Genomic DNA, 22,912 nt, shown 5'->3' with positions numbered 1-22,912 from the left:
CTTCATGCAGTTTGCTGCTGTTTTGTGGAAGATGACTTCTGAAAACAATGGGAAATGCATGAGATCATTTTAGAGAAATGCATCTTTCAGGGAAGATAATATTTGGTTACTTTCATTCATTTTACTAGAGGCCTGGTGCACAAATTCGTGCACAAGTGGGGTCCCTAAGCCTGACTTGTCAGAGCCAATCAGGATCAAAATACCCACAATATCTGAAGTTTAAACAATATACCTAATCTAATTTCTCAACACTTAAAAAGTTCTGAATATGAACTGCTTAACCTTATTCTATCACATCTGAGGATCTGTGCCAAGTTCTTGTCCCACTTTGCCTGTTTTCCCACTTAGAAAATGGCGGGGAGGAGGTGAGTTCTTCCTTATTTCATAAGAAGTGGTCCAAGTGTAATCATACACTCTATTTTCCATGCACTAGAAAAAGAGAATGGGTCTTTGCCACTTCCTGAGTGGTTAATTAGAAGCTGCTTACTTGCAGTGATCTGCATTAGGATAGATTAGTTGGCATCCATACTGTGCTCTCCATCCCACTGGTTTCGAAAGTGACTGCAAATAATAATAATAAAAAAGATTCGACAGGAAGATGCAAATAACAGTATACTTTCAAGGATAACCGGAACAGTCTTTGCTTTGTCATAAAAGTCTGCCTCAATCCAGATCATTTGGCTGCATGACTCAAACTACTGAGATTAGCATAAAAATCTTGAAAGACTGTTTTTCCTTACATGCTCTATGTTCCTCAACAGGCAGGTTCATCTGCCTAAAAGGACAGATGATTTGCAGGAGAGACCATCAGAAAGAGAATGCTGGAATGGATAATTTTCTTTTATTTGAAATGTATTTAAAAATGCTACCTACATTTGGTAATATATTTTCCCAACAGCTTTTCTCACTATTAACACATTGCTGCATGCAGTCAGGTGGTGAACAATTTTGGTTTGTCCCACTACTGGCATTCACTTTAATCACTTTATTAAAGGGTATCTGCAACATCCACTGTGAAATTACACTATTTCCCTTTGCAGTTAATGGCTAGGTGGGAAGGAACTTTGAGATTATGCAAATGTCCTATTCCTCATTAAAAATAAAACACCATTTGTGTGCATACTCTATTAACAAAATTATTTTTAAAAAAGTTCACTACACAGATAATACTGCTGAACTTTCTTGCTAAAGTAGTTAAGTATCTTTGGGCCAGATTTCCCTGGGAATGTACTATGCACATCCATCTCCATGGTCTCCTCTCCTCCCCCCACTGCCTCCTTCACAGTCTCCTCCCGTCACTGTCCATTCTCCGCACGGTTTCCTTCCCACCAGTCTCTCCATGTCACAGTTTCTTCCCCACAATGGTCCATTCTCTGTCATGGTCTCCTCGCTTCCATAGTCTCCTCCCTGTCACCACCTCCTTTCATCAGTCTCCTCTCCACAACCATCTGCTCCCCGCCACACTCCCCTCCACAGTCTCCTGGTTTCCTCCCACCACGGTCTTCTCCCGTCATGGTCTCCTCTCCACCACAGCCTCTTCTCTGTCGTGTTCTCACCTCCATGGTCTCTTCTCCGTCACAATATCCTCTCAACAAGATCTGCTGATTCAGCAACTCACATGAGGTTAACTTTTTTTCTCTCTATTATCAGGATCTAAAAAACAATTTATCTCTGTTATTTATTAAATCCCCCTTTCTTTCTGATGAAATTGCCTTTAGTCACCATGTACCTTGAAGTTAGGGATTTAAAAACGACGTTACTTCCATTTAAGCTACTGACAGCTGAAAGGAACACCTAGGGCTTTGGGGGAACACATTTTCCTGAGTCTACAGCATGTTTCCTTTTGGATCCTGGGGGCTCGGGCACCAATTCTGGATGGGTAATTTGAGGAGGATTCGACCCCTCCCCCTCCCTGAAGCTAGCAGTGAGCCCTGTATAAATGTGAGTGCGTACCTCTGTAGCCCCAACCGCAGGGAAGGAATGCCTCTGGCTGGCGTGTTAGTTCATCTAAAGGGGAAGGTGCCCACTCCTGGCACTCACCCTGGGAAGGCACAACACCCCTCCTGCAAGTTGTACTGGCAGAGCAGGTTAATGATTTCGAAGCAGGGCCTCATCTGATGGTCTTTTGGTTGCCAGGATATCACCATGAAACAGGCCAGAGAAGCACTGCAGCATTCACCTCACAAACGAAAACTGAGGTCAGTTAAGTGAATTGTCCAAGGTCATCTAGGTCATCTTAGGTTCAGGCCCTCCATGAGATGCCTGCAGACCGTAGTGGAAATACAAGGCTTCCCCAAATTCCCAGCCCCTTTGCTGAGTCTCCACATTTAATTTCACTGAAATCTCTGAATGCCTTGCTGAGGTGCTGGCTCAGAGATAACTGACAGTTGCAATCAGCACGTGACTGGGGCAAGTTTGCACCATTTGGAGCCCACCTGCCAGCTAGAGAGAGCCCGCCCATGGGCCTCCCAGGCTTCTCTGACCCACGGCTGTGCGTCAGGCCAGGACCAGTGGAGAGATTTACAACCGTGCTGCTGGACCAAAAAAGCAGCTTTCCAGCCGAAGGCTCAGCTGTTCTTGCCTACCCATAGGCTTGAAGCCCTAGCCAAGTTGTGGCTGAAAACTCAGGCACCACATGGGAACTGCCAGCTTTCCCAGCCTTTTCTCCTGCTGATCTTGCCAATCAAGAATTGACAGGGTAGCAGGTAGCTGCCACCCAAGAACCTCCCAAGATCTTGTTCAAGTGCAGAGCCCACTTCAGTGGATCTGGGTGGGAATGCCTCCCCAGTGCTTACTGGAGCAGGGGCTGCTGGGCCTCGGACCACACTGCGCCACAGGTGTGACAGACATGCGTTCATCCCATCGGGCTTGGAATTCTGGAACTTCTAGCCTTTTCTCCCACTCTTCAAGTCCTAAGTTTGCTAGTAGGTGCCATCCCACCCTAGAATTCCCCCCTCACCCCAACCCCTTGTCCTGCCTGAGCATGCCTCTGAGCCTCTCCTACCCACACAGAACAATAATGTCCACTGTCAGCAACCAACAGTGACCTGTGACTTTTCTCGGGGTTGGCATTCAGCTTAGGAAATTGTCCTTTGAGAGAAAGTTGGCACCTCTGTGCAGTTTGCTCTCTCTGAGCTTGCTCAATGTGTGTCTTTTGGAAACCTGGAATTTGTTAAATTTTGCATAGATAATAAACTAATATACCATCCTTTCCACCTTTCAGACCAACAGACATCCTCAACCTTCTGTCTGGAATAGTTTCCCCTGCCTCTGTGGGAATCTTTTGGCATTTTTGTTGGCTTGCTTACTTCCCATGCACCTTGCTTTGGAACTCTGTATGTCTGGCCAGCCTGTTTCTCTCTTATGGGCAGGGACTGTAATTCTGTGCTTCTATGATCGTATCCTGCAGTAAAAGGACATGTAGTGAAATTAAATGGAAATCAAATTTTGGGTAATGCAATCTGTATTAAAGGGTTGAGCGATATTCATACTCTATGGCCTAGTGTGGTTCCCATATCATCCAAGACGATGGCAAAACTCAGCCCAAAGCCACCCCCCTCCCGGGCAGGGCAGTAGAAGCGGGGTGAGCTGGAGAGAGAAAGCCCGGGTGCGGAGGTGGAAATGATGCACCCGAGGTGGGGGTGGGGGTGAGGCGATGCTTCTTCGCCGGAGCTTGGCATAGTGCGTACAGAAGCGCGCACCACACCAGATTAGTAGCCTTGGGGGCGGGTCCTCGGGAGATGGGTCCTCCGCGTGCGGGGTGGGACTTGGAGGAGGGTCCTCCGGCCGCCCGGAGAGAGTTTTATTGGCGTGAGTGCTCAGGGGCAGGTCCTCGCGGGGCGGTTCCTCGCAGGGCGGGTGCTCCGGGTTTGGGGTGGACTAGGGTCCTTAGGGCTCGAGGGCGGGTCCTCGGGGCGCGGGGCGGGGATTGGGGGGCGGGCCTTAGGGGGGCGGGTCCTAGGGCGGGCTCTCGGTTGCAGGGTGGCTCCTGGAGGAGGCGGATCCTTGGGGCGCGGGGTGGAGATTGGCGGCGGGTGCTCGGGGTGCGGGTGCTCTGGGCGGCGCGCGCCGGCGTCCTCCGCTCCTCCCGCGCGCGGCCGCTGAAGTCCCCGAGGCGCGCGGCCAGCCCAGCTCGGGCCGCCGCAGTCCCACCAGCCCCGCGGCCGAAGAGCGCGGGCTGGGACCGAGGCCACGGCGGTGGGCGCCGCCCCCAACGTCTTTCTGGAACCCCTGGAGCGGGGCGAGGGCGAAGACGAGGCTGAGTGGGGCCGGAATCATGAACCGGAGTTTCCACAAGTCTCAGACCCTGCGCTTCTACGACTGCAGTGCGGTGGAAGTCAAGAGCAAGGTGAGCTCGGGCCAGCTCTGCGCCCCCTGAGAATGAATGGGTGCCCCATAGGGCACTGGGCGCTACGGGGGGCGGCCCGCTCTGGCGACAGCTTTGGAGCGCGGGCGCCGTCTGTGATATTCAGGGTCCGGCCATCCTTCCCGCCCCTGCGCGGACACAAAGCCCGCAGCCTTGTGGGGTCCAGCTGGGGCTCAGGCGCTCGGAGGGCTGAGCCATCGGCCGGTCTGCGCGGGCTCCGGACCCTCCGCGGGAGCGGCTCTTTTGTTCCACGAGCCGAAGGCGCCCGGCACGCCGCACGGTGGAGGGGCTTCAGGGGCCCGGGCCGGGGGAGGTCCCTGACCGTGCCGCCTCCTTCCCCGGAGTAGCCTCGGAACCGGCGACGAGGAGAGCACAGCCAGCCCCAACCCCCGGACCGGACCCCAGCCGCAGGGCGCGCCCCCGGCCCAGCCTCCCAGGGCGCGCCCGGCCGGCGGCTTCTCCCGCTGCCCGCGCCCGGCTCGAGCGTGCCCGAACTTGCGGGCAGCAGTGCGCGTTTGGGTTCCTGGCTGATAGGATCTGGCGCTTCTGTACTTTGCAGAGGCGGCTTCTTCGCCCAGACGCTTTTGTCTGCGATGGTCTTGATGGGGGACCCCTCGGGCAGAGGCGGAGCTGCAGTTGTTCGGGGTCCTGGAGAAGGGGGCCCCTCGGGCCTTTCGCTGCGTGCTGCTTGGAAGCCGGCCCTCTTGTCCTTTCTCTCTGTGCCCCCTCCCTGCGGTCAAGTCTGGCCAAGCAGCCTGCTTGGTGGGAGGGGCGGGGCCGGAGGGTGGGCTCGGATCCCCACCTGCGCGCACCCTTGGTGCCGGGGCGCGTACACCCTGGCCGGGCCTTTGGGGAGACAAGTTCCCGGGTCCCTGTACCAGCGCCCCTGCTGACTAGGGGGATCCTCTGGTGTAGGGTTTCCAGGACATCCGCCGAAGAAGGGGGCTGGGGTTTTCGAAGCTGCAGTGAGTTGCAGGATTTCATTCTCATCTTCAGTCTTACAGATTTTCTATGAACCCCTCGTTTCCAGTAAGTTCGCACCCTTCCCCCCAGTGCTGATTCCGTGGTCCTCACCCCCACCCATCCGCTCTTTAGCCTGGCAGAGCGCCCCCACCCCCCAAATCAAATGTGCCCGCTGAGTCCTGTGGGAGAAGAACCCGCAGGCATGAGTAGGAGCTCCAAATATTGTCCATTTCTTTAGCTCAGTGGGAATCGGGCTTTTTGAGCTCATTGTCCACTACAATAGCAGTGTGGTGTTTCATTTTTAAAAATTTTTCTTTTGAGATCATCATAGATTAACAGGCTGTTGTGGAATAAAATACAGAGACTCCTCCAAGTGACTTCTTGTAGCCAGTGTCACATCCAGGACCTGAGCACGTGTGGAGGTGGTGTGCACATTCCTGTCACCACCAGCACGGTCACAAGGTCCCTCCTGCTGCCCCTTCACATGGCTACTTGATTCTAAGTGTGCACTGAGTGACACTAACGCTAATGCCATTCCTGGATTGCACTAGCCACGATCCCCATGCTCAGTCCCACGGGCGGGGCCAGAGGGGGGCGCTGCCTAGTGTACAGGATCCCTCTGGAGGCAATGCCCTCCCAAAGCTCTTACCCAGCTCTTCTGGACTGCCTGTCCATGCAGGCTGCTGGGGGTTGGAGAGTAAGGGTCTGTCTTAGCCTCTCCTTGCGGACTGGGGGTGTGGGTGTGCTGGCAGCCCAGTGGGGTGCATTCTGCCTCCCTGATCCTGAGTTCAAGTTCAGATGCAGTGAATGCTCCCCTGGAGGTGAGTGGCAGAGCCAGAGGTTTGGTTGAATTTGGGAGCACTCCTGGAAGGACAATACCAAGTGGGCCCCACTAGGCTGGCTGGTTCTACAGCCCCCGCCCCTTTCAGGGGATGGCCTCACCTTGCTGTTTGTACAGAGGCTCCTCGAGGCTCTTCCCTCTGCATTCACCCTCCCACTGACCCTCTTAGTAAATGTTTGCTCTCATGGAATCCATCTCTGCAGGAGCCTTTACTTCTGCTGTCAAAGTACAGGAGGCAGAACTCTGTCAGTGATGTCTTTGTTAATTTTTTAAATCCTCACCGAGGATATTTTTCTATTGATTTTAAAGAGAGAGGGAAAGACAGAGAGAAACATTTATGTGAGAGAAACACATTGATTGGTTGCCTCCTGTGCGCACCTTGACCAGGGTGGGCCAGGGAGGAACCTGCAACAGAGGTGCCTGCCCTTGATCGGAATCGAACCCAGGACCTTTTGGTCCACAAGCCGACGCTCTATCCACTGAGCCAAACCACTGAGGCAGTGATGACTTTAACCTAAATGCAGCAGCACCGTAACACCTGGGTTTGTATGTGAGGAAACTGGTGCCAGGGGAGCCGAATCCAGATGATTCTGCCACCTACCACCCTGTGAGCTTTCATGCAAGTCATTTAACTTTCCTGAGCCTCAGTTATTCATCTGTGAAATGGGCATGGTACCTGCTCTGTTACCTCCTCAGACCCAAGGAGGCGACGCATGAGAAAGCACTTTGAAAACTGCACAGCACCCACGTCGTAAGAGTTAAGTCCGCAGGTCAGGATTCCTTTGCATTTCAGGATATTGGGTCTGAAAACCATCTCTGATCCACTCAAAATAGTTGAGGTCAGCCACCTGTCACAGCTGGTCAATTCCCAGAGCTTTGGGGACATTATTTCTTGACCTGGTGGCTCTCCCCATCATGTAGCCTCTTACACTTCCCCAAACATTTCTGCCTTAATACTTGTGATTCCCCAGTTCTGGCTGTGGGGCCACTGTTTTTCCGCTTACTTGGGAGGGAGGGGCCTTGCAGGTATTTGGAGGAGCAAGTCGTGGCCCACCAGAGGGTAGCAAGATAGCCAGTGCTGGGAGAGTCTGCAGGGGACAAAGCAATTGGTGATGAGTTGTCATTTGAGGAGAAGATAGGAAGCAACACAGTACCATGGAGAACTCTCAACGGTGCCTTTCCCTGTAGCCTGAGAAAGCGAAGGAACACAGTTATGCTATCTCAGCAGGGTGCTGCACCCTCACCCCACCCTCTGGTTGGAGCCCCATTTTGGGTCACACAATGGTCTCATCCATGTTCCCTGGCCCCACCCAAAATGCTGTCTCTGAGTCTTCTCTGTCCTGAAGACCCTCCTATAAACCCATCCCATGTTTCTACCCAGCAGGCAGGCTCCTCTGTCCTCTGACCCCTCTTCCGCGCTTCCCTCGTCCCAGGGCCCTGGTCACAGTGCTCGCACAGGGGTACTTTTCAGAGTAGGGATGGAGGACCATGTTTACACTCACAGGGCATATCTACTGTGTTTGGGGGAGAATAACACTACGGGAGGCTTTAATACAGTTTTCACTAACTTGTTTAACTAATGTTGGAGGCCTTTTTGGAATATAAACAAATACATTTGTCCTTATAGACCTTATTAGGCAGGGGCGGGGAGTGGGTGGGCGGGTTAATTTTCTGGTCCAAAGATGAGCCACTGCTTAGGGCTGCTGCACGGCCTTCTGACCCTTTATATCCAGAATGTGTGCATTCGTCTTTGCTTTACAGAATCAGGATTGTATTTTGTCGGCATGTTATATTTTCCCTCTCCAACTTCGCGGTGTATATTGCAAATGTTTTCTCCTGTCATAAATATTTTTAGAAAACATATTTTTAAAATGACTACATACTATTTTCCATCTTACGTTTAAACCATAATTAATTTAACCAATATCGTATTTCCAATTTTTTCTATAATAAACGATGCTGTGAATAACATCTTTATATTTAAATCTTTATATAAATATATAAAGTATATAAAGAATCCTGATTCTGTTAAATCAGCTCAGAACTCTCATTATTTTTGAGGACAAATTCCTAGAAGTGGAATTGCTGGGTGAAGGCTTTGGATACCTATTGCTAAATTTTCTTATAGAAAGTTATATGCCCTGTTTCATCCCTCCCCGTCCCTCCAAAACTCTGTTTTCTTATTCTCTCCCAGGTAGATTAGTGAAACACTGTCCTTTGGTTTTAATTTGTGTCTTAGGTGTTAGTGAACTGAAACTTTTTACATCTGTTGGCTGTTTGTACGTCTGTTTCTTCCCTGCACCTTTCTTCTGTTACTCTTCTTGTTTTCATTGGGCTTTGGAGCTGCTTGTCCATTCAGTGCCAGAGGGGCTGGGGTGACAGTGTTGTAAGGCAGTGTGTCCCCTGGTCCCCACATCTTGCCTCTGGCTGAGGGTGCTGGGTGCCTGGCCTGGCCTGCAGGGACACACCCTTCCGTCTGTTGCGCTGGTTCCTGGCCAGGCTCCCCACGGGTGCTGGGCCCTTGCCTTCCGAGGGCCCGTTGAGAACCGCCTGACACAGTTTGACTCACCTGTGTGTCAGCTGCACCCTTATAAGGTTCCGGTTTTGCTGTATCTGTGCATGCCACGTTCAAACAGGTTTGGGAACTTGATGTGGGACGTTGCACCTAGAGGAGACTCTCAGGGACCCAGGTCGGGATGTCAGTGTGTGGGCACTGCTGGTGTCAATGACAAGCTTGGGAGCAATAGAAAGCCCTACAGACCTTCCTGGGTTCAAGCCCTTGCCTGGGACCCATGACATTTTAGACAGAGGATTCTCCCCACTTCAGGGAAGGGAGGAATATCAGGGGTCGAAAGATGCAGCAGGTCAAGGTGTCAGACTCTCTACCATTTGTGAATCAGCAAAAAGGGGAGGCATCCTGACTTTTCCCCTGACAGGGCCCCTGGGCTTTTAGAGACTAGAAAGAAAGGAGCCTGGAGTGAGGACAGCAGCAGCCCCACGACGACAACACAGATGGATAAGGGTCCTGAGGGTCAGGTGTCACACTTGTTCAGCCGGCTCTTGTCAGGTTTACTGACTGCCTGCGTCCTGGCCACAGATTTTGCTCTACCGTGAACCCAGAGCAATGGCAGCCTCTGACGGCCCAGTCTGGACACTGCTCTCTGGGTAGGGTGTGTTCACAAGTATTTCTTCAAACTTATTAACCACCCACCCCAACATAGATAGGTACTTATGTGTCACTGTTCAAAATACATAGTGATTGCAAATATTCATTGATTTGTCCCCATCACAACTCTGCAGGACGGGTTCTGTTTTCAGCTCCATTCTGACAACGCTGATGTCCAGGGAGTCTCAGGAAGCGCCCAAGGTCAGAGAGTCACGTGCTTTCCCACAAACTGTCCGTGGCCCTGGGGGGAGGGGGGTCCTGACTCCTCTCCCTCAGGCAGCCCTGAGATCCAGGTGCAGGTGTTCCCGGCTTGTGCTGCGTAGGAGACAGACCCCTTGGGCTGTGTGGCTCTAGAGCTGGGGAAGGAAGGTCTCTTGCTTTTGGGGGAACAGTTGCTGCTCTTCTTGCACCTCTGTAGCTGGTTCTTGCCGCACAGCCTCGAGGGAAGTCCTCTGCTTAGGAGCTGTCCCTAAAAGTCTGGGTCCACCAGCCATTCATTTGTTTACTCACAGCTGCTGTGTGCCAGACCTGGGGCTGGTGCTGGGGTACAGAGGTAGCCAGGACAGACCGGATCCCCACCTTACAAGTTACAGGCCAGCGAAGGTTCAGTCGGCAAGTGAGCAGATTGGGGTGGGCTGGGTGTGGGGTCCTTCACATCTCCTGGTCCGTGGCTGACCGTCCAGCAACCCCACCCTTTCCTACTCTTGCCCAAGGACGCTCAGCCTTTCAGGGAGCTGCTTCTGACTACCTTTCCACGCTGGATCTCCTGTGTGACGTCCAGTGGGTGTGACAGCAAAGGGCACTAATCTCAGGCATGCAGCTGGATCCAACTTTATGTGTGTACACCTGGGTGACCACAATTCAGGTCAGGTGTGGAACATTCCAGCATCCAGGAAGGCTCCTTCCTGCTGCCTAGTCAGCACCCCTCTGCCGTGTGACCACCACCAGGATCTCTGTCACGATGTGATTCACGATGCACTCCTGTGTCTGTAGGCCCGTCCACGCTGTGCGGGGGAAGTAGGGGGTATTTTTCAGGGGAGCCGTGCATTCCTCTGTGCATCAGTCTGGGTTGAGGTCTGGGCTCTTCCTGCCGTTTGGTACCGAGAGCCGCAGGCGCACCTCCTCTGGTGGCTGCATGCGAGCTCCTCTTCGGTTCTCAGTGGCCACTTGTGCGGCTGCTGTGCTCCGGCTTCACAGGACACAGAGCTGCCCGGCGTGGTCCTGGTCAGCCTCACCCCCAGCTTGGGGGGCTGCTCTCGACTCAGGTGTGCAGATGGGGACCCTGGCCTGCGCTGCCATAGACGTCTGAGGACTTGGGAGATCCCGAAGACGTTGACTACAGCTTATTAAGTATTTGTTGATTAATACATCAAAATGACACAGGAAGATATTCCTTGCCTTAGGGCTTAGAGTTCCCACCACTCATGTGCTCTCAGAGTCCTTCATTTAATTCTGTGGTTCGCATTGTTGCTCTCATGCTTTTCCTGGATTTCCGTTAGTCCGTACCTGCTTCTGTGAGCCCTCTGGTGAGCCGAGCATCAAGGGAGAAGGTGGGACAGGTGAGCACGGGTGGGGCTGGTGCTCCTTGGCAGGTCACAGGACAGCTAAGGCTACAGGCTCTTTGATGACACTGGAAAATCTTCCTATCAAAAAGTGTGAGTTCCTGTCCTGGCCGGTGGCTCAGTGCTTAGAGCATCAACCCGCACGCTGAGGGGTCGAAAGTTTGATTCCAGGTCAAGGGCACGTATCAGGATAGCAGGTTTGACCCCCAACCCCGGTCAGGGTGCATGCAGGAGGCAACCAGTCAATGTGTCTCTCTCACATCAATGATTCGATGTTTCTCTCTCTCTCTCCCCCCTCCTTTCCTCCCTTCCATTCTCTCTAAAAATCAATGGAAAAAATATCCTAGGGTGAGGATTCATACACACACACACACACACCACACGCACACATTCACACCACACACACAACACACAGACACACACACGCACAGTGAGTTTCCAGGTGGAATGAACCCCCAGTGCCTGCACCTGGTGGGCCGCGGAGATCTGAGGCCCTGTGCGCACCTGGGGAGGTGGATGTGTTCTGTGTGACTGACCAGGAGCTTCTCTGCTCCCCCTGAGAGTCCTGTCCAGTGAGCAGGTGCATTCATTTTCCCTTTGACATCAGAATGCTTGTCAGAAGCTGGATTCCACGTCAGACCTCCCAGCAGAGCCCTCTGGGCCTGAGCTTCTGAGACAGGACGTGAGGACGGGTGTGCAGTCCAGAAAGCCCCCTGCCAGCGGCCTCCTATGGGGCGTGTGCTGTTGTGGAAGGGCCCCGAGGTCCCTGGATGAGGGCCGTGGAAGAGAGGAGCGTGAGGGCCATTTGTCAGCGGCACTAGGGGAATTGGAGACTAAAGTAATGCTAGTATCCTGTTTTCTATGGCTTGGGGGCCTGACCATCGGCTCCCCACCCACAAGTCCTGACCTCACTTCCCTCACTGGTCTGGAATAATAATGGGGTGTTGCTATGGAACAAAACAAACTTCTCTGCTGGTAGGATGGTCCCACATGGAGGAGGAGGTGGCCCCCAGCCCCTGGCCTGTGCTCACCTTGGCTCCATCAGCAGCTGCACAGGTGCAGGCATCAGAAGGCAGAGATCCAACAAGAACATCCTCCTGTTACTCGGAGGTGTAGAAGCTCTGTATGTCTGGACAGACATCGGACAGACGTTCCAGACATCAAGGAATGCTCTTATGAGAAACGGGGTGTTGAGTAAGCCCCACTCCGCACTTCACCTTGCGCTCAGAGTCACCTGTCCTGTCCACCCCCTTCCTGAGCTGGGAACATTTTCCCAGGGATGTGGCCCAGTGCTTGTCAGTGGTGCCTCTTCTTCTTCTTTTAAAAAAATATTTTTATTGATTTCAGAGAGGAAGGGAGAGGGAAAGAGATAGAAACATCAATGATGAGAGAGAATCATTGATCAGCTGCCTCCCACAGGCCCCACACTAGGGATTGAGCCCGCAACCCAGGCATGTGCCCTGACTGGGAATCGAACCATGACCTCCTGGTTCATAGGTCGAAGCTCAACCACTGAGCCACACTGCCCGGGCTTCTTTTCTTTCTTTCTTTTGGCTAATCCTCACCTGAGGATATTCTTTCCATTGCTTTTTCAGAGAGAGTGGAAGAGAGAGAGGGGAGGGAAGAAGGGGGGAAGGAAAGAGGGAGGGAGAGAGAAAGAGAGAAACATCGATGTGAGAGAGACACACATCGATTGGTTGCCTGCCATACGCCCCAACCAGGGGCAGGGAGTGAACCTACAATCCAGGCACATGACCTTGATGCATAGGCCAATGCTCTAACCACTGAACCATGCCAGCCAGGGCAGTGGTGCCTCTTCTTGGCCCAAGCGGTCATGGACCCTAGTCACAACCGGGCTGAGCACCAGCACCTGGCCCTTGCGAATGGACTGGCTGTTGGGGCTGTCCTGTAGTTCCAACTCAAGTGTGTTTCTGCTTGGCACCTGGCCTCTGGGTTCTCTCCCTGCCCTGGGTGCCCCGTCCAGCCTGGTGGGAACAGCTGCCTCTAGGTCACACCAGGTGGAGGAGAGTCCAGGTGGGTGTGACCGTGTCAGTTTCAGTGAAGTGTCATTTCTTGGAGCATCAGGTGTGTGCTGGGCTTTTGCCAGCCCTCTTGCCGGTGGGCACATGGCAATGCTGTTTTCCTGATGCTCATGACGCCTTACACATGGGCTGCAGAGAGGCGGCCCCGGGGGCTTGACCTGGCTGCTCCCTCACCCAGCCACCCGAAGTCTCAGCTGTAAGTGGCAGAACCAGGTCTCAAATCCTCAGCTGCTACACCTGCTCCCATCCAGTTCCCCTACCCCCGGATTCCACCTCCTGGGAAATAGATAACACCTGCCTGCTCCAACGTGCTCTGAAGTCACGTCACGTGTTCCAACACCTCCCTCCCCACATGTCCTGGTCACCAGTTCGGGGCTGGGCTGCTTTCTGTGAACCCCCGTGAGCTCTGGCCGTGCACAGCCAGTGTGTGTGGGCGGGGGTGGCTGCAGGGGGACCTGGCTGCCTGTCTCACCTCCTCCTGTCCTACTGCATAGGCTCTCTGCAGCTGTCGCCAGAGTGTCGTCTGTGATTTCCCAGGGCCCTAGCACACCTGCACATGTCACTTAGCAGAGGCCCCTTGAAGTTCACGGTGGGGGCTGGCAGCGTCTGCTGGGCTCAGTCTCCATGGTGAGCACAGCTTTTCTCTTATGGAATTATGAAAAAGGTGGTTTCGTTTTGAAAAATGGCCTTGAGGAGCAACTGCCTGCCCGCGAGGGGAGGTGCAGGGCCTAAGAAAGCGATGGCTTCAGTCGGCAATGAGGAGGCGCCTCACCGAAGGAAAGGGGGTGCCCACGACGAGCTGAGGATCTGCTGTTATGAAGCTGCACATGCAGGAGGCGTCCTTACTGTGTTTGCAGAGGGTGGCCTGTGTGTGCCCGTGGGAGGTCTGCTCCAGGAGGCAGTGTGCTCCCTGACCCCACAAGCTCTGTTGGCCAAGAGTTGGGGGTGCTCTGTGGACGGGCTGGTCGTAGCCACTGGTGAGCAATTGCCTTTTGCTGGATCTTTCGGCACGCAACTCGCATTTGATTCCAACAGCAACCCTATTAGGAATGTGCTTTTGTCCCTTTTATACAAAGAAGGAAATTCAGTCAGAGAGGTTGAAATGGCCCAGAGTCACGCAGCCAGTAAAGGTGAGTCAGGAATTTGAACCTGGTGTGTCGATCCAGCCTTGCTCTGAACGACTCTGCCCTACTGTCTGTGTTGCTAAGACACCCCTGACCCGACCGCATCCCTCCTCAACCTGTGCCCATCCTTCGTGAGCGCACATTGTGACCCCGCTTCCCTGCACAGCCCAGGGTCCAGGCTCCTCTGCCTGCGGTTTTATGCTTCAGGAATGTTCCATGGAAGGTGCAGCCATGAGTAGGCCCGTCTGCAGCTCTCCTCTCATAGCACCAGGGTCTCCCCATACCTGCACCCCAGCTCCTAGAGCAGCCCCTCCTTGTCCACACTGGCAGCTGTCCTGTCCCATCGGGGAATCCCTTCCCATGTGGGGCGCCCCTCTCCCTGCCTGACCTTCCATGTGGAATTCTCGCCCTGCCATTGAGGCTCTTCAGGATTGTCTAAATTCCCTGTATTAGCCTCGATTTCTTTGTTTACTAGCATGTGACTGTGAGCAGCTTCCTGAGTCCTTCTGGGTCCCAGGCTGCTGTCTGTGAGTGGGAACAGTGACACCTCTTGTAGGAGTTAGGGTTAAAGAGCCTGCCCACAAAGCTTGGCACTGGCCACATCTTCTCCCCAAACTAGAAATCCCTGCTGGGCAGAGGCCAAAGACCACGTTCTTGAATCTGTGCCCTCCCGCTTCTGCCCTGCCCCATGCCTGCATAGCAGTGCTGGGTCCATGGCTGCAGATGACACGTGTGCTCGCAGAGGTGACCACAAGTGCAGTGGGTCCTCAGGCTCCCGCAGTCCTGGGCAGCCTCGTGCAGGACGTGGGCTTGTCGGGGCAGTTCTGCAGGTGCCCACGGCAGCCCCGTCATCGCTCCGGATCGCGGTGGGTGGACTGGGCACAGGAAGGGGCCAGGCTCTCTCTCAGCTCCACCCTGTCTGACTCACAGGTCTGTGGCCCGATTTTAAACTGTCCCAACGTGCCAGCCCAGGAAGTCGTGCCATGGCAAGGCCCCACGCTCCAACAGACTCAGATGCCTTGTCAGGTGCAGGCTGTGCTTTGTGAGCGTTCCCCAAACGGAGGCCTTTCTACGTTTTCTATATGGTGTGCATGTGCACACAAGCTCCTGGCCCTGTCCCAACAGTGGTCCTGCGATGCTTGCATGGACCCTACAGATGCGTGCTCCTTTTGTGATTGGGTCTAGCCCCCTTCCTGACAGAAGCCCTGACCCTGCTCTTAGAGGGGTTCTGATGGTCTCAGGGAGCCCCGCTCCCCTGCAGTGATTGGTTCAGAGGGGCATGTGACCTCCAACCCCCAAACCCCGACAATGAGACAGAGGGTCCTCTTCCTCTGAATGTTGTGTTGATTGTTGGACCCAACTTGAAGTAGAGGGGGGCATCAGAGATACCAGCCACAGAACCACCACCTGCACTGCACTCCTGGTTCCTAGGCTGTCTCCCATGGGCGGTGCTGTGGGTGAAGCGCCCCTGTGCTCTCTGCTCTTTAAATCCAGGCCTGTGTCCTACGGTGTCTTCATTTGCATTTCTTAGTTTGTAATTGCACATTTGCACGTGTGATTACTGTGCATCATCTGGCTGCCAAACAAACCGTCAGCCCATGAGGACACTCACAGGAGCTCAGGGCCCGGCCCCATCTGGCATTCAGTAAAATTTTGTTGAGTGAACCAGCCCTTAGTGATGACTAGCAGGGTGCTTACTGGACGTTTCCAACCCTGCTCTTCAGGCCAGTGTGCACCCTGGGAGTCTTGTTGGAATACAGACTGTGCATCTCAGCAGGCCCAGGCATGATGCTGCTGCACCATGAGGAGCAGGACCTGGGTTTTATTTTATTTTATTTTTTTATTAATCCTCATGGAGGATATGTTTTTATTGATTTTTTCAATGCATATTTATGAACTTCTTTTATTCCAATACATTTCCACACATCTCATCTGAAGACATAACACAGGAGCCTGTGTGACTTGGGCAATGTTTTTATTGCTTTTTAGAGAGAGAGGAAGGGAAAGAGCGAAACATCTCTGTAACCCTCACATGTGCCCCGACCAGGAATCAAACCTGTGACCCTTTGGTGCACAGGACCACAGTCCAACCAACTGAGCCACGCCAGGCAGGGCAGGAGCTGGGTTTTAGAACCTGGGAGCCTGGGCCCAGCTCTAGAGCCCCTGGCTCATGGCCCGGGTGGGCGGGCCAGGTGTGCAGGGCTCCCGCTCCTGGCTCTGAGAATTCCCTCTCTGGGCCAGGCCCTGCTGCTGGTTCTGTGACTTTTGACCTCATTGGGATCAGATTCAGTTGTGTTTTCCTTGAGTTTCCGTGTTGTAAAGGCTTCCTGAGTCATTAGCCCTGAAACAGCTCTCTTGGCTTCTTCATTTCATCCCTGGGCATGTGCTTCCTGTTTGATGGGCATTTACAGCTTCCGTTCTTCACTATCGTAAATATTTTGATGAACATTTTCCATCCTCATCTGTCTGTGTTTCTGATGACCTGCCATTGCTCTCACCTGACAGGAGGGGCAGGGGCTTCAGCAGGGGTGGGGCCCAGCTGGGTGCTGTCCGGCTGGTGGGGCAGGCCTCGGTGGGTGGGGCCTTGTCTGCCCTCCCAGCAGCAAGGAGCTCAGAGCTGTGGGGACCCCAGACATTTCAGGTCTGCGTTTAGGACAGCTATCAGAGGATGTCCTGTGAAGGGTAGTGTAGCCCCCGGGGGCCCCCCAGGAGTATCTCGTGTCCCAGATGAACGCAGCCTCTGACAATAGGAAATGACCGAGGGCCCCTGGCAAGGACCGCTCCGGGGATATTGGAACAGGAAGGTCTCGTGTCAGGACACTTGGTCCCTGGAGATTAGGGCAGTGATTGCATCAGGACTGGAGAGGTCGCATCCCTGACCGCTGTGTATGGCTTTATGAGGCCCCACAGCCCCGTCACACACGTGGGGAACAGGAGTCCAGAGAGGCCTAGGGCTTGTCCCCACGCCCGGAGCAGCGCCAGTGCAGGACGAGGGGAAGGGACCCAGGCCCCGGAGCTGGCATGGCCTTGGCCCCACGTTGCTCCCAGCGGATTATGTAGTTGATGTGGTCCCTTCCATTTCCTTGGTGTTCTCTCCTTTTTCCCTCTGGCACTATCACCTTCTCAGATATTGAATGATTTAGGTATTCATTACTTTCACTGTCTCTCTTCCCTACTGGGATGTCAGTTCCGTAAGGACAGGCATTTTTTTCTGTTTTGTTCACGGCATTCCCCAGTGTGTAGGACAGACAGTACACACTTAGAGCTATTTCATAAAAATCTGAGGATGATTGCAAGCAGGGCCCACACCTCACACTCATTGTTTATTCTCTGAATGCATTTTGAGTGCCTACTGTTACTGAGGTCTGTGGGGGATGAAGCAGGATCACATTTAAAAAAAAATTTATGACTGAAAAGCCCAGGGCAGGATAGTGTCTGTTTAATAAGTTCCATTGGCTGCCCTGCTGGTGTGGCTCACTGGTTGAGCATAGACCTATGAACTAGGACAGTGATGGCGAACCTTTTGAGCTCAGCGTGTCAGCATCTTGAAAAACCCTAACTTAACTCTGGTGCCGTGTCACATATAGAAATTTTTTGATATCTGCAACCATAGTAAAACAAAGACTTATATTTTTTTATATTTATTTTATATATTTAAATGCCATTTAACAAAGAAAAATCAACCAAAAAAATGAGTTCGCCATCACTGAACTAGGAGGTCACAGTTCTATTCCTGGTCAGGACACATGCCCGGGTTGGGGGCTCGACCCCCCAGTAGGGAGCATGCTGGTTAATGATTCTCTCTCATCATTGATGTTTCTCTCTCTCCCTTCTTTTCTGAAATCAATAAAAAATATAGATATTTTTAAAAAGTTCCTATTGGCAGTTTGAAGAAGGGAGTTCAATCAAAAGACACATGTCACTTAAAATGACACTTTTGTAAAAGTGTGCTGGTGGTTTGGGGTACTTGGGGTCACTCTTGTGAAAGGGAGCAGAGGGAGAGAACGATGGCTGCACCTCCTTCTGGGGAAAGTAATTTGGAAGCAAAGACTTTTTTTTAAGAAAACACCCAGTACCTTCAGGGAGCGCTGGGCATAGCTACGAGCACACAAGACTGTGTATCTTTCAAATTGGCATTTAATGTTGAGCTTTGACGTCTGAAATAAAGTCAAAGCCAGTGTGCCCTGCTGGCTTCCTGCAGAGAGTGTGTTTTACTCGCTTAGAGACCCCCAGGTCGCTCTTCCCTCACCCATTTGCAAATATTCCAACATGCCTTCTGGGTTGCGCCTGTGAAAACATCTTCACCTTCCTGATGACACGTGTCATCGGCCTCAGGTGGATGGGCTGTGGCAGGTACACCGGGCGAGGCTAGTGCAGGCAGGCACCCAGCCTGACTCCATGCTCACATCTGACTTCCTGTGTTTTGTTGTTGTTGTTTTTGTTAATCCTCACCAGAGGATATTTTTTTCCATTAGAGAGTGGAAAGGAAGGGGCGGGGGGAGGGAGAGAGAGAAAGAGAAAAGCATTGATGTGAGAGAGACACATTGATTGGTTGCCTCCAGATCTTGCCCCGACGGGGCCGGGGAGCAAACTGTAACCCAGGTAGGTGCCTTTGACTGGGAATCAAACCTGCGACCCTTACGTGCATGGGCTGATGCTCTAACCACCAAGCATGCTGGCCAGGGCTGGCTTCCTGTTTAGTGACTGTCAGTCAGTGTTAACTTAATTGAAATTCTAGAGTTTTATTTAAAAATGGTTAGCAAAAGTTTAATTTATGAATTGAATGAAGATTCGAGTGCCTGCTATATACAGGGTGTGAGCTAGGCTGCAACACGAGACCCTGCTCTCACGGGCCCCTCTAGTTGTGAGCTGTGGTCCTCTCCTGCCCTCGCTCATGCAGTGATTAAACATTTGTGGCTGCTTGGGGTTTGGGAGGTGTCTTATAGTGACCTACTTACTAAGCAGATTTTAACTGGTAATGACTTCCTTCATGCCTGGCTCCTGTGGCCTTGCCTGGTGAGTCTGACGACACCCCATCATGCCCTGTGGGCATCTTGCAAACCAAGAGCCAGATGACTTAACCTTTCTCAGGTGCAGAGCATCTGTGAGTCCGAGCTGCCTCCTCCACAGGCGCACTCGGGGTAGAGGCGGGAAGGCGGGGGAGCTTGCCGGTGTGATTGTGGGCATGAGGACAGCCAGCCAGACCTGAGGCGCCCACAAGCACGCCTCTCCTGCTCGGAGTTAAACTTGTTTGTACACACAGTTGACTTGTTTAAACATGCAGGTAAGTGTGGAGAGACCTCCTGAGGTATCAAGAAAAGGGAAAATTTACTTAATATTTTTAACCTGGAAAAAAAGAAATGATCATGGTCATGATTATCTTTGGGGTCACATGACATTGAATGATGAAAATAGATTTATATTGTCAGAGCCTGGTGACTCCAGAAATATCACTCATATAAAGTTTTAGTTCCTGAATTGGAGAGGAGAGACGGACGGCCTTCTGCAGTTTGTGGCCAGGGTGGAAAGGGGCGGGAGAGAGATGGCAAGTTCTGTCCTGTTCAGAGTCCTGCCCTCCGTCCTCCTTCCCAGTTCAACTTTGTGGGACCCATTGGAACTGGAAAAGCTGGCCCTGCCAGCTTGGACGAGTATCATCTCTTGCTTCTCCCCTTCAGGGCCCGGCATCATTGGGGGCCTTCCCCCAGCTCTTAGGTCTTTATCTTCCAAACTGATGAGCGCTGACAGCAGGTAGTTGGACCCCTGGTCCCTTGGGGTTCCCGTCTGTCTGGAGAAAGCAGTCCTTCTGTGGTTTCCATGTTTCTGGATGTGCCCTTCAATCAGCCTTCAACTGGCTGTTTTTATTTTTAAACTATTCTTTAAGGTGTAATATTTTAAAAATAGCTCTAGAAGCTATAATTCACATGAAATAAAAACCACACCTTTTAAGTGTAAATCGGGTAGTTTTTAGTACATTTAGAGTTGTGCAGTCATGACCACTATCTAATTTTAGAACATTTCTTCACCCCATACCCATTAGCAATTATTCTCAATACCTCCCGACCCCCAGTCCCTGGCAACCACTAGTCTACTTTCTCTATGCATTTGCCTATTCTGTGCATTTAGTATAAATGGAATCACACAATATGTGGTCTTTGTGTCTGGCATCTTTCATTTAACATAATGTCTTTCCCTTAGCGTATGTCAGTACTTCATTCCTTTCTGTGGCCGAATAATATGCAGTTACACGGATAGACCAGCCCTGGCCAGGAGGCTCATTTGTTTGGAGCATTGTCCCATACACCAAAAGGTCTCAGGTTCGACTCCCGGTCAGGGCACATACCTCGGTTGCAGGTTTGATCCCTGGTCAGGGCTTGTAAAGGAGGCAACTGATCCATGTTTCTCTCTCACATCGCTATTTCTCTCTCTCTCTCTCAAATCAACTTAAAAAGCACATCCTTGTGTGAGGATTAAAAAACAGAAAAGGATAGACAACATTTTGTTTATCCAGTGTCAGGGATGGACATTTGGGTTGTTTCCACTCTTGGCTTTTGTAAATAATGCTGCTGTGAACATTCATGTACAGGTTTTGTGTGGACATATGTGTTCCTTACTCCTGGGTGTACACCTAGGAGTGAAATTTCTGGGCACTATATACAATATTTTTTGGAGCTGCCAAACTGATTATCAAAGCAGCTCCACTGTTTTACATTCTTACCAACTGCGCCTGAGAGTTCAGATTCCTCCACTCTTCCCAACGCATTGTCAAAGAATCTTATCAAAGAATCATTGCCTAACCCAAGTAATGAAAGTTTTATCCTATGTCTTCTAAAAGTTTTATAAATTCATTTTTCACATTAGGTCTATATCCAATCTGAGTTAATTTTTGCTTATGATATGAATAAGGCATCCAACCTCATTGTTTGCATGTGGGTATCAAGCCAGCACCATCTGTTGAAAAGACTGTTCTTTTCCACCGTTGAATTTTCCTGGCATTCTTATCAAAAGTCAATTGATCGCAAATGTAAGGTTGTTCTTTTCTGGACTCCTGATCCTATTCTATTGATTGTATGTCTATTTTTATGCCAACCCTTCACTGTGAGTTCTGAAATTGAAAAGTGTGCGTCCTCCAACTCTGTTCTTCCAGAATCTTTTAGATTTCTGGGGTCCCTTGCATTTATATTTAAATTTTAGGAATAGGTGGTCAATATCTGCAAAAAAGCAGCAAATATTTTAATATGGTTGAGTTGAATCTGTGATCACCGTGGGGAGTGTGACCACTGAGGTCTCTGCTTGGTTAGCTCGGTTCAGCTGGTGATTGGATAGAGAGGTCCATAAGTGATTTGAGCAGTCAGCCTGTCTGCTGTGGTCAGGGGCTCTGTGTTCGTGTCGGAGCACATCTTCAGCCCTCCGGCACTTCACACCTGTAGCCTCCACGTCCTGATTGCACAGAATTCCAAGGTCAGCCAGATGTGAGGGATTACAGGCTTTTCAGGACTTTCCTGACCTGCACACAGCCCGGTACACGCGGGTGGCCTTCCAGATCTCTAAGAATATATCAGAGCTTTTCAAAGCTGCCCATGGACGTCTCATTGCCCAGCATCTCTTTTTTCCCCTCTTTTTTTTTTTTATTACAGTAAAGTACACATAACAAAAGTTACCATCTTAACTATTTTTAAGTGTACAGTTCAGTGTTGTTAAATACATTTGCATTGTTGGGCAGCCATCACCACCATCTGTCTCCACACTCTTTCTGACTTATACAGCTGAAACTCTATCCCCGTGAAGCAACAGCTTCCCATTACCCCTCCTCCCAGCCCCTGGCAGCCACTGTTCCACTCTCTGTCGCTATGATTTTGACGACTCATTAAGTACATCGAATATACGTGGGATCATAAAGTTGTAGCATAAGCCCGAATCTCCTTCCTTTTAAGGCTGAATAATATTCCCTTGCATGGATGGACCACACTTTGCTTGTCCAGTCATCTGTCGATGGACAGTTGAGTTGCATCTGCATTTTAGCTATTGTGAATAATTAAGCTACATGGTTGTACAAATGGCTTTTTTGAGACCCTACCTTCTGTTTTCCTGGATATATACTCAGAAGTGAAGTTGCCATGTCAAAGGATAATTCTATTTTTAATTTTTTGAGGAACCTCCATAGTATGTTCTACAGTAGATGTGCCATTTTACATTCTCATCAACAGTGCAAAAGGGTTCTAATTTCTCCATATGCTCACCAACACTTGCTTTTTGGTGTGTGTGTGTGTGTGTGTGTGTGTGTGTGTGTGCGCGCGTGTGCGTGTATTTGTAGTTGTTATCCTAAGAGGTGTGAATCCCCAGCATTCCTTTTTATTGTGTTTGTCCAGTTCTTGTTTGCTTCAGCTGGCATCTTACTGCAGGTACTTTCAGAGCGATTCCTATACCCTAAAGTCTTCAAACATCACAGCCCCTCTGAAAGAATTTTGAGAATTACCTCTATACAGATTATAATGTGTTTGCAAGTTGCATCTAATTTTCTCATATTAAATATAGTTACAAAGTATACAGTTTCCAGCATGTTGTAAAAATTTCATTTAAAATATAACTTTTATCATTAAAAAAATATATATATATATAACTTTTATCATTAAACAATTGCTGCTGATTGTTCTAACAAATGCCCGGAGGAAGGGGCTTTCCCCTGTGAGTAGGGCTCCCTAGGGCGGTCTAGCAGTGACAGTTCTGGGTGTGAGGGGTTTTGGGGGGCAGCAAACCGATTGTGCCCCCCTCAGGCTGTTAGGCTGCTGGTTTTCAAAGCTGAGGAGACGGAGACAGGAAGTTAAAACCACACAGATTGCTGCTCTGAGAT

General features: G+C 51.2%; 1 protein-coding gene across 1 annotated transcript in view; it reads left to right on the top strand.

Moving 5' to 3' along the window:
• Positions 1-4,014: 4,014 nt before the first annotated feature.
• The window catches only part of PARD6G (par-6 family cell polarity regulator gamma), a 65,716-nt gene continuing 46,818 nt past the window's right edge, over positions 4,015-22,912 (top strand). Inside the window, exon 1 of the mRNA XM_036321916.1 lies at positions 4,015-4,348. Within this exon, the coding sequence (XP_036177809.1) occupies positions 4,277-4,348 (72 nt within the window). The 5' untranslated portion in view covers positions 4,015-4,276. The remainder of the gene's footprint in view (positions 4,349-22,912) is intronic.

The sequence above is a fragment of the Myotis myotis genome, unplaced genomic scaffold, assembly GCF_014108235.1.
Source record: "Myotis myotis isolate mMyoMyo1 unplaced genomic scaffold, mMyoMyo1.p scaffold_m19_p_9, whole genome shotgun sequence".
Taxonomy (NCBI): domain Eukaryota; kingdom Metazoa; phylum Chordata; class Mammalia; order Chiroptera; family Vespertilionidae; genus Myotis; species Myotis myotis.
This window is presented reverse-complemented; position numbering and strand designations above follow the sequence as displayed.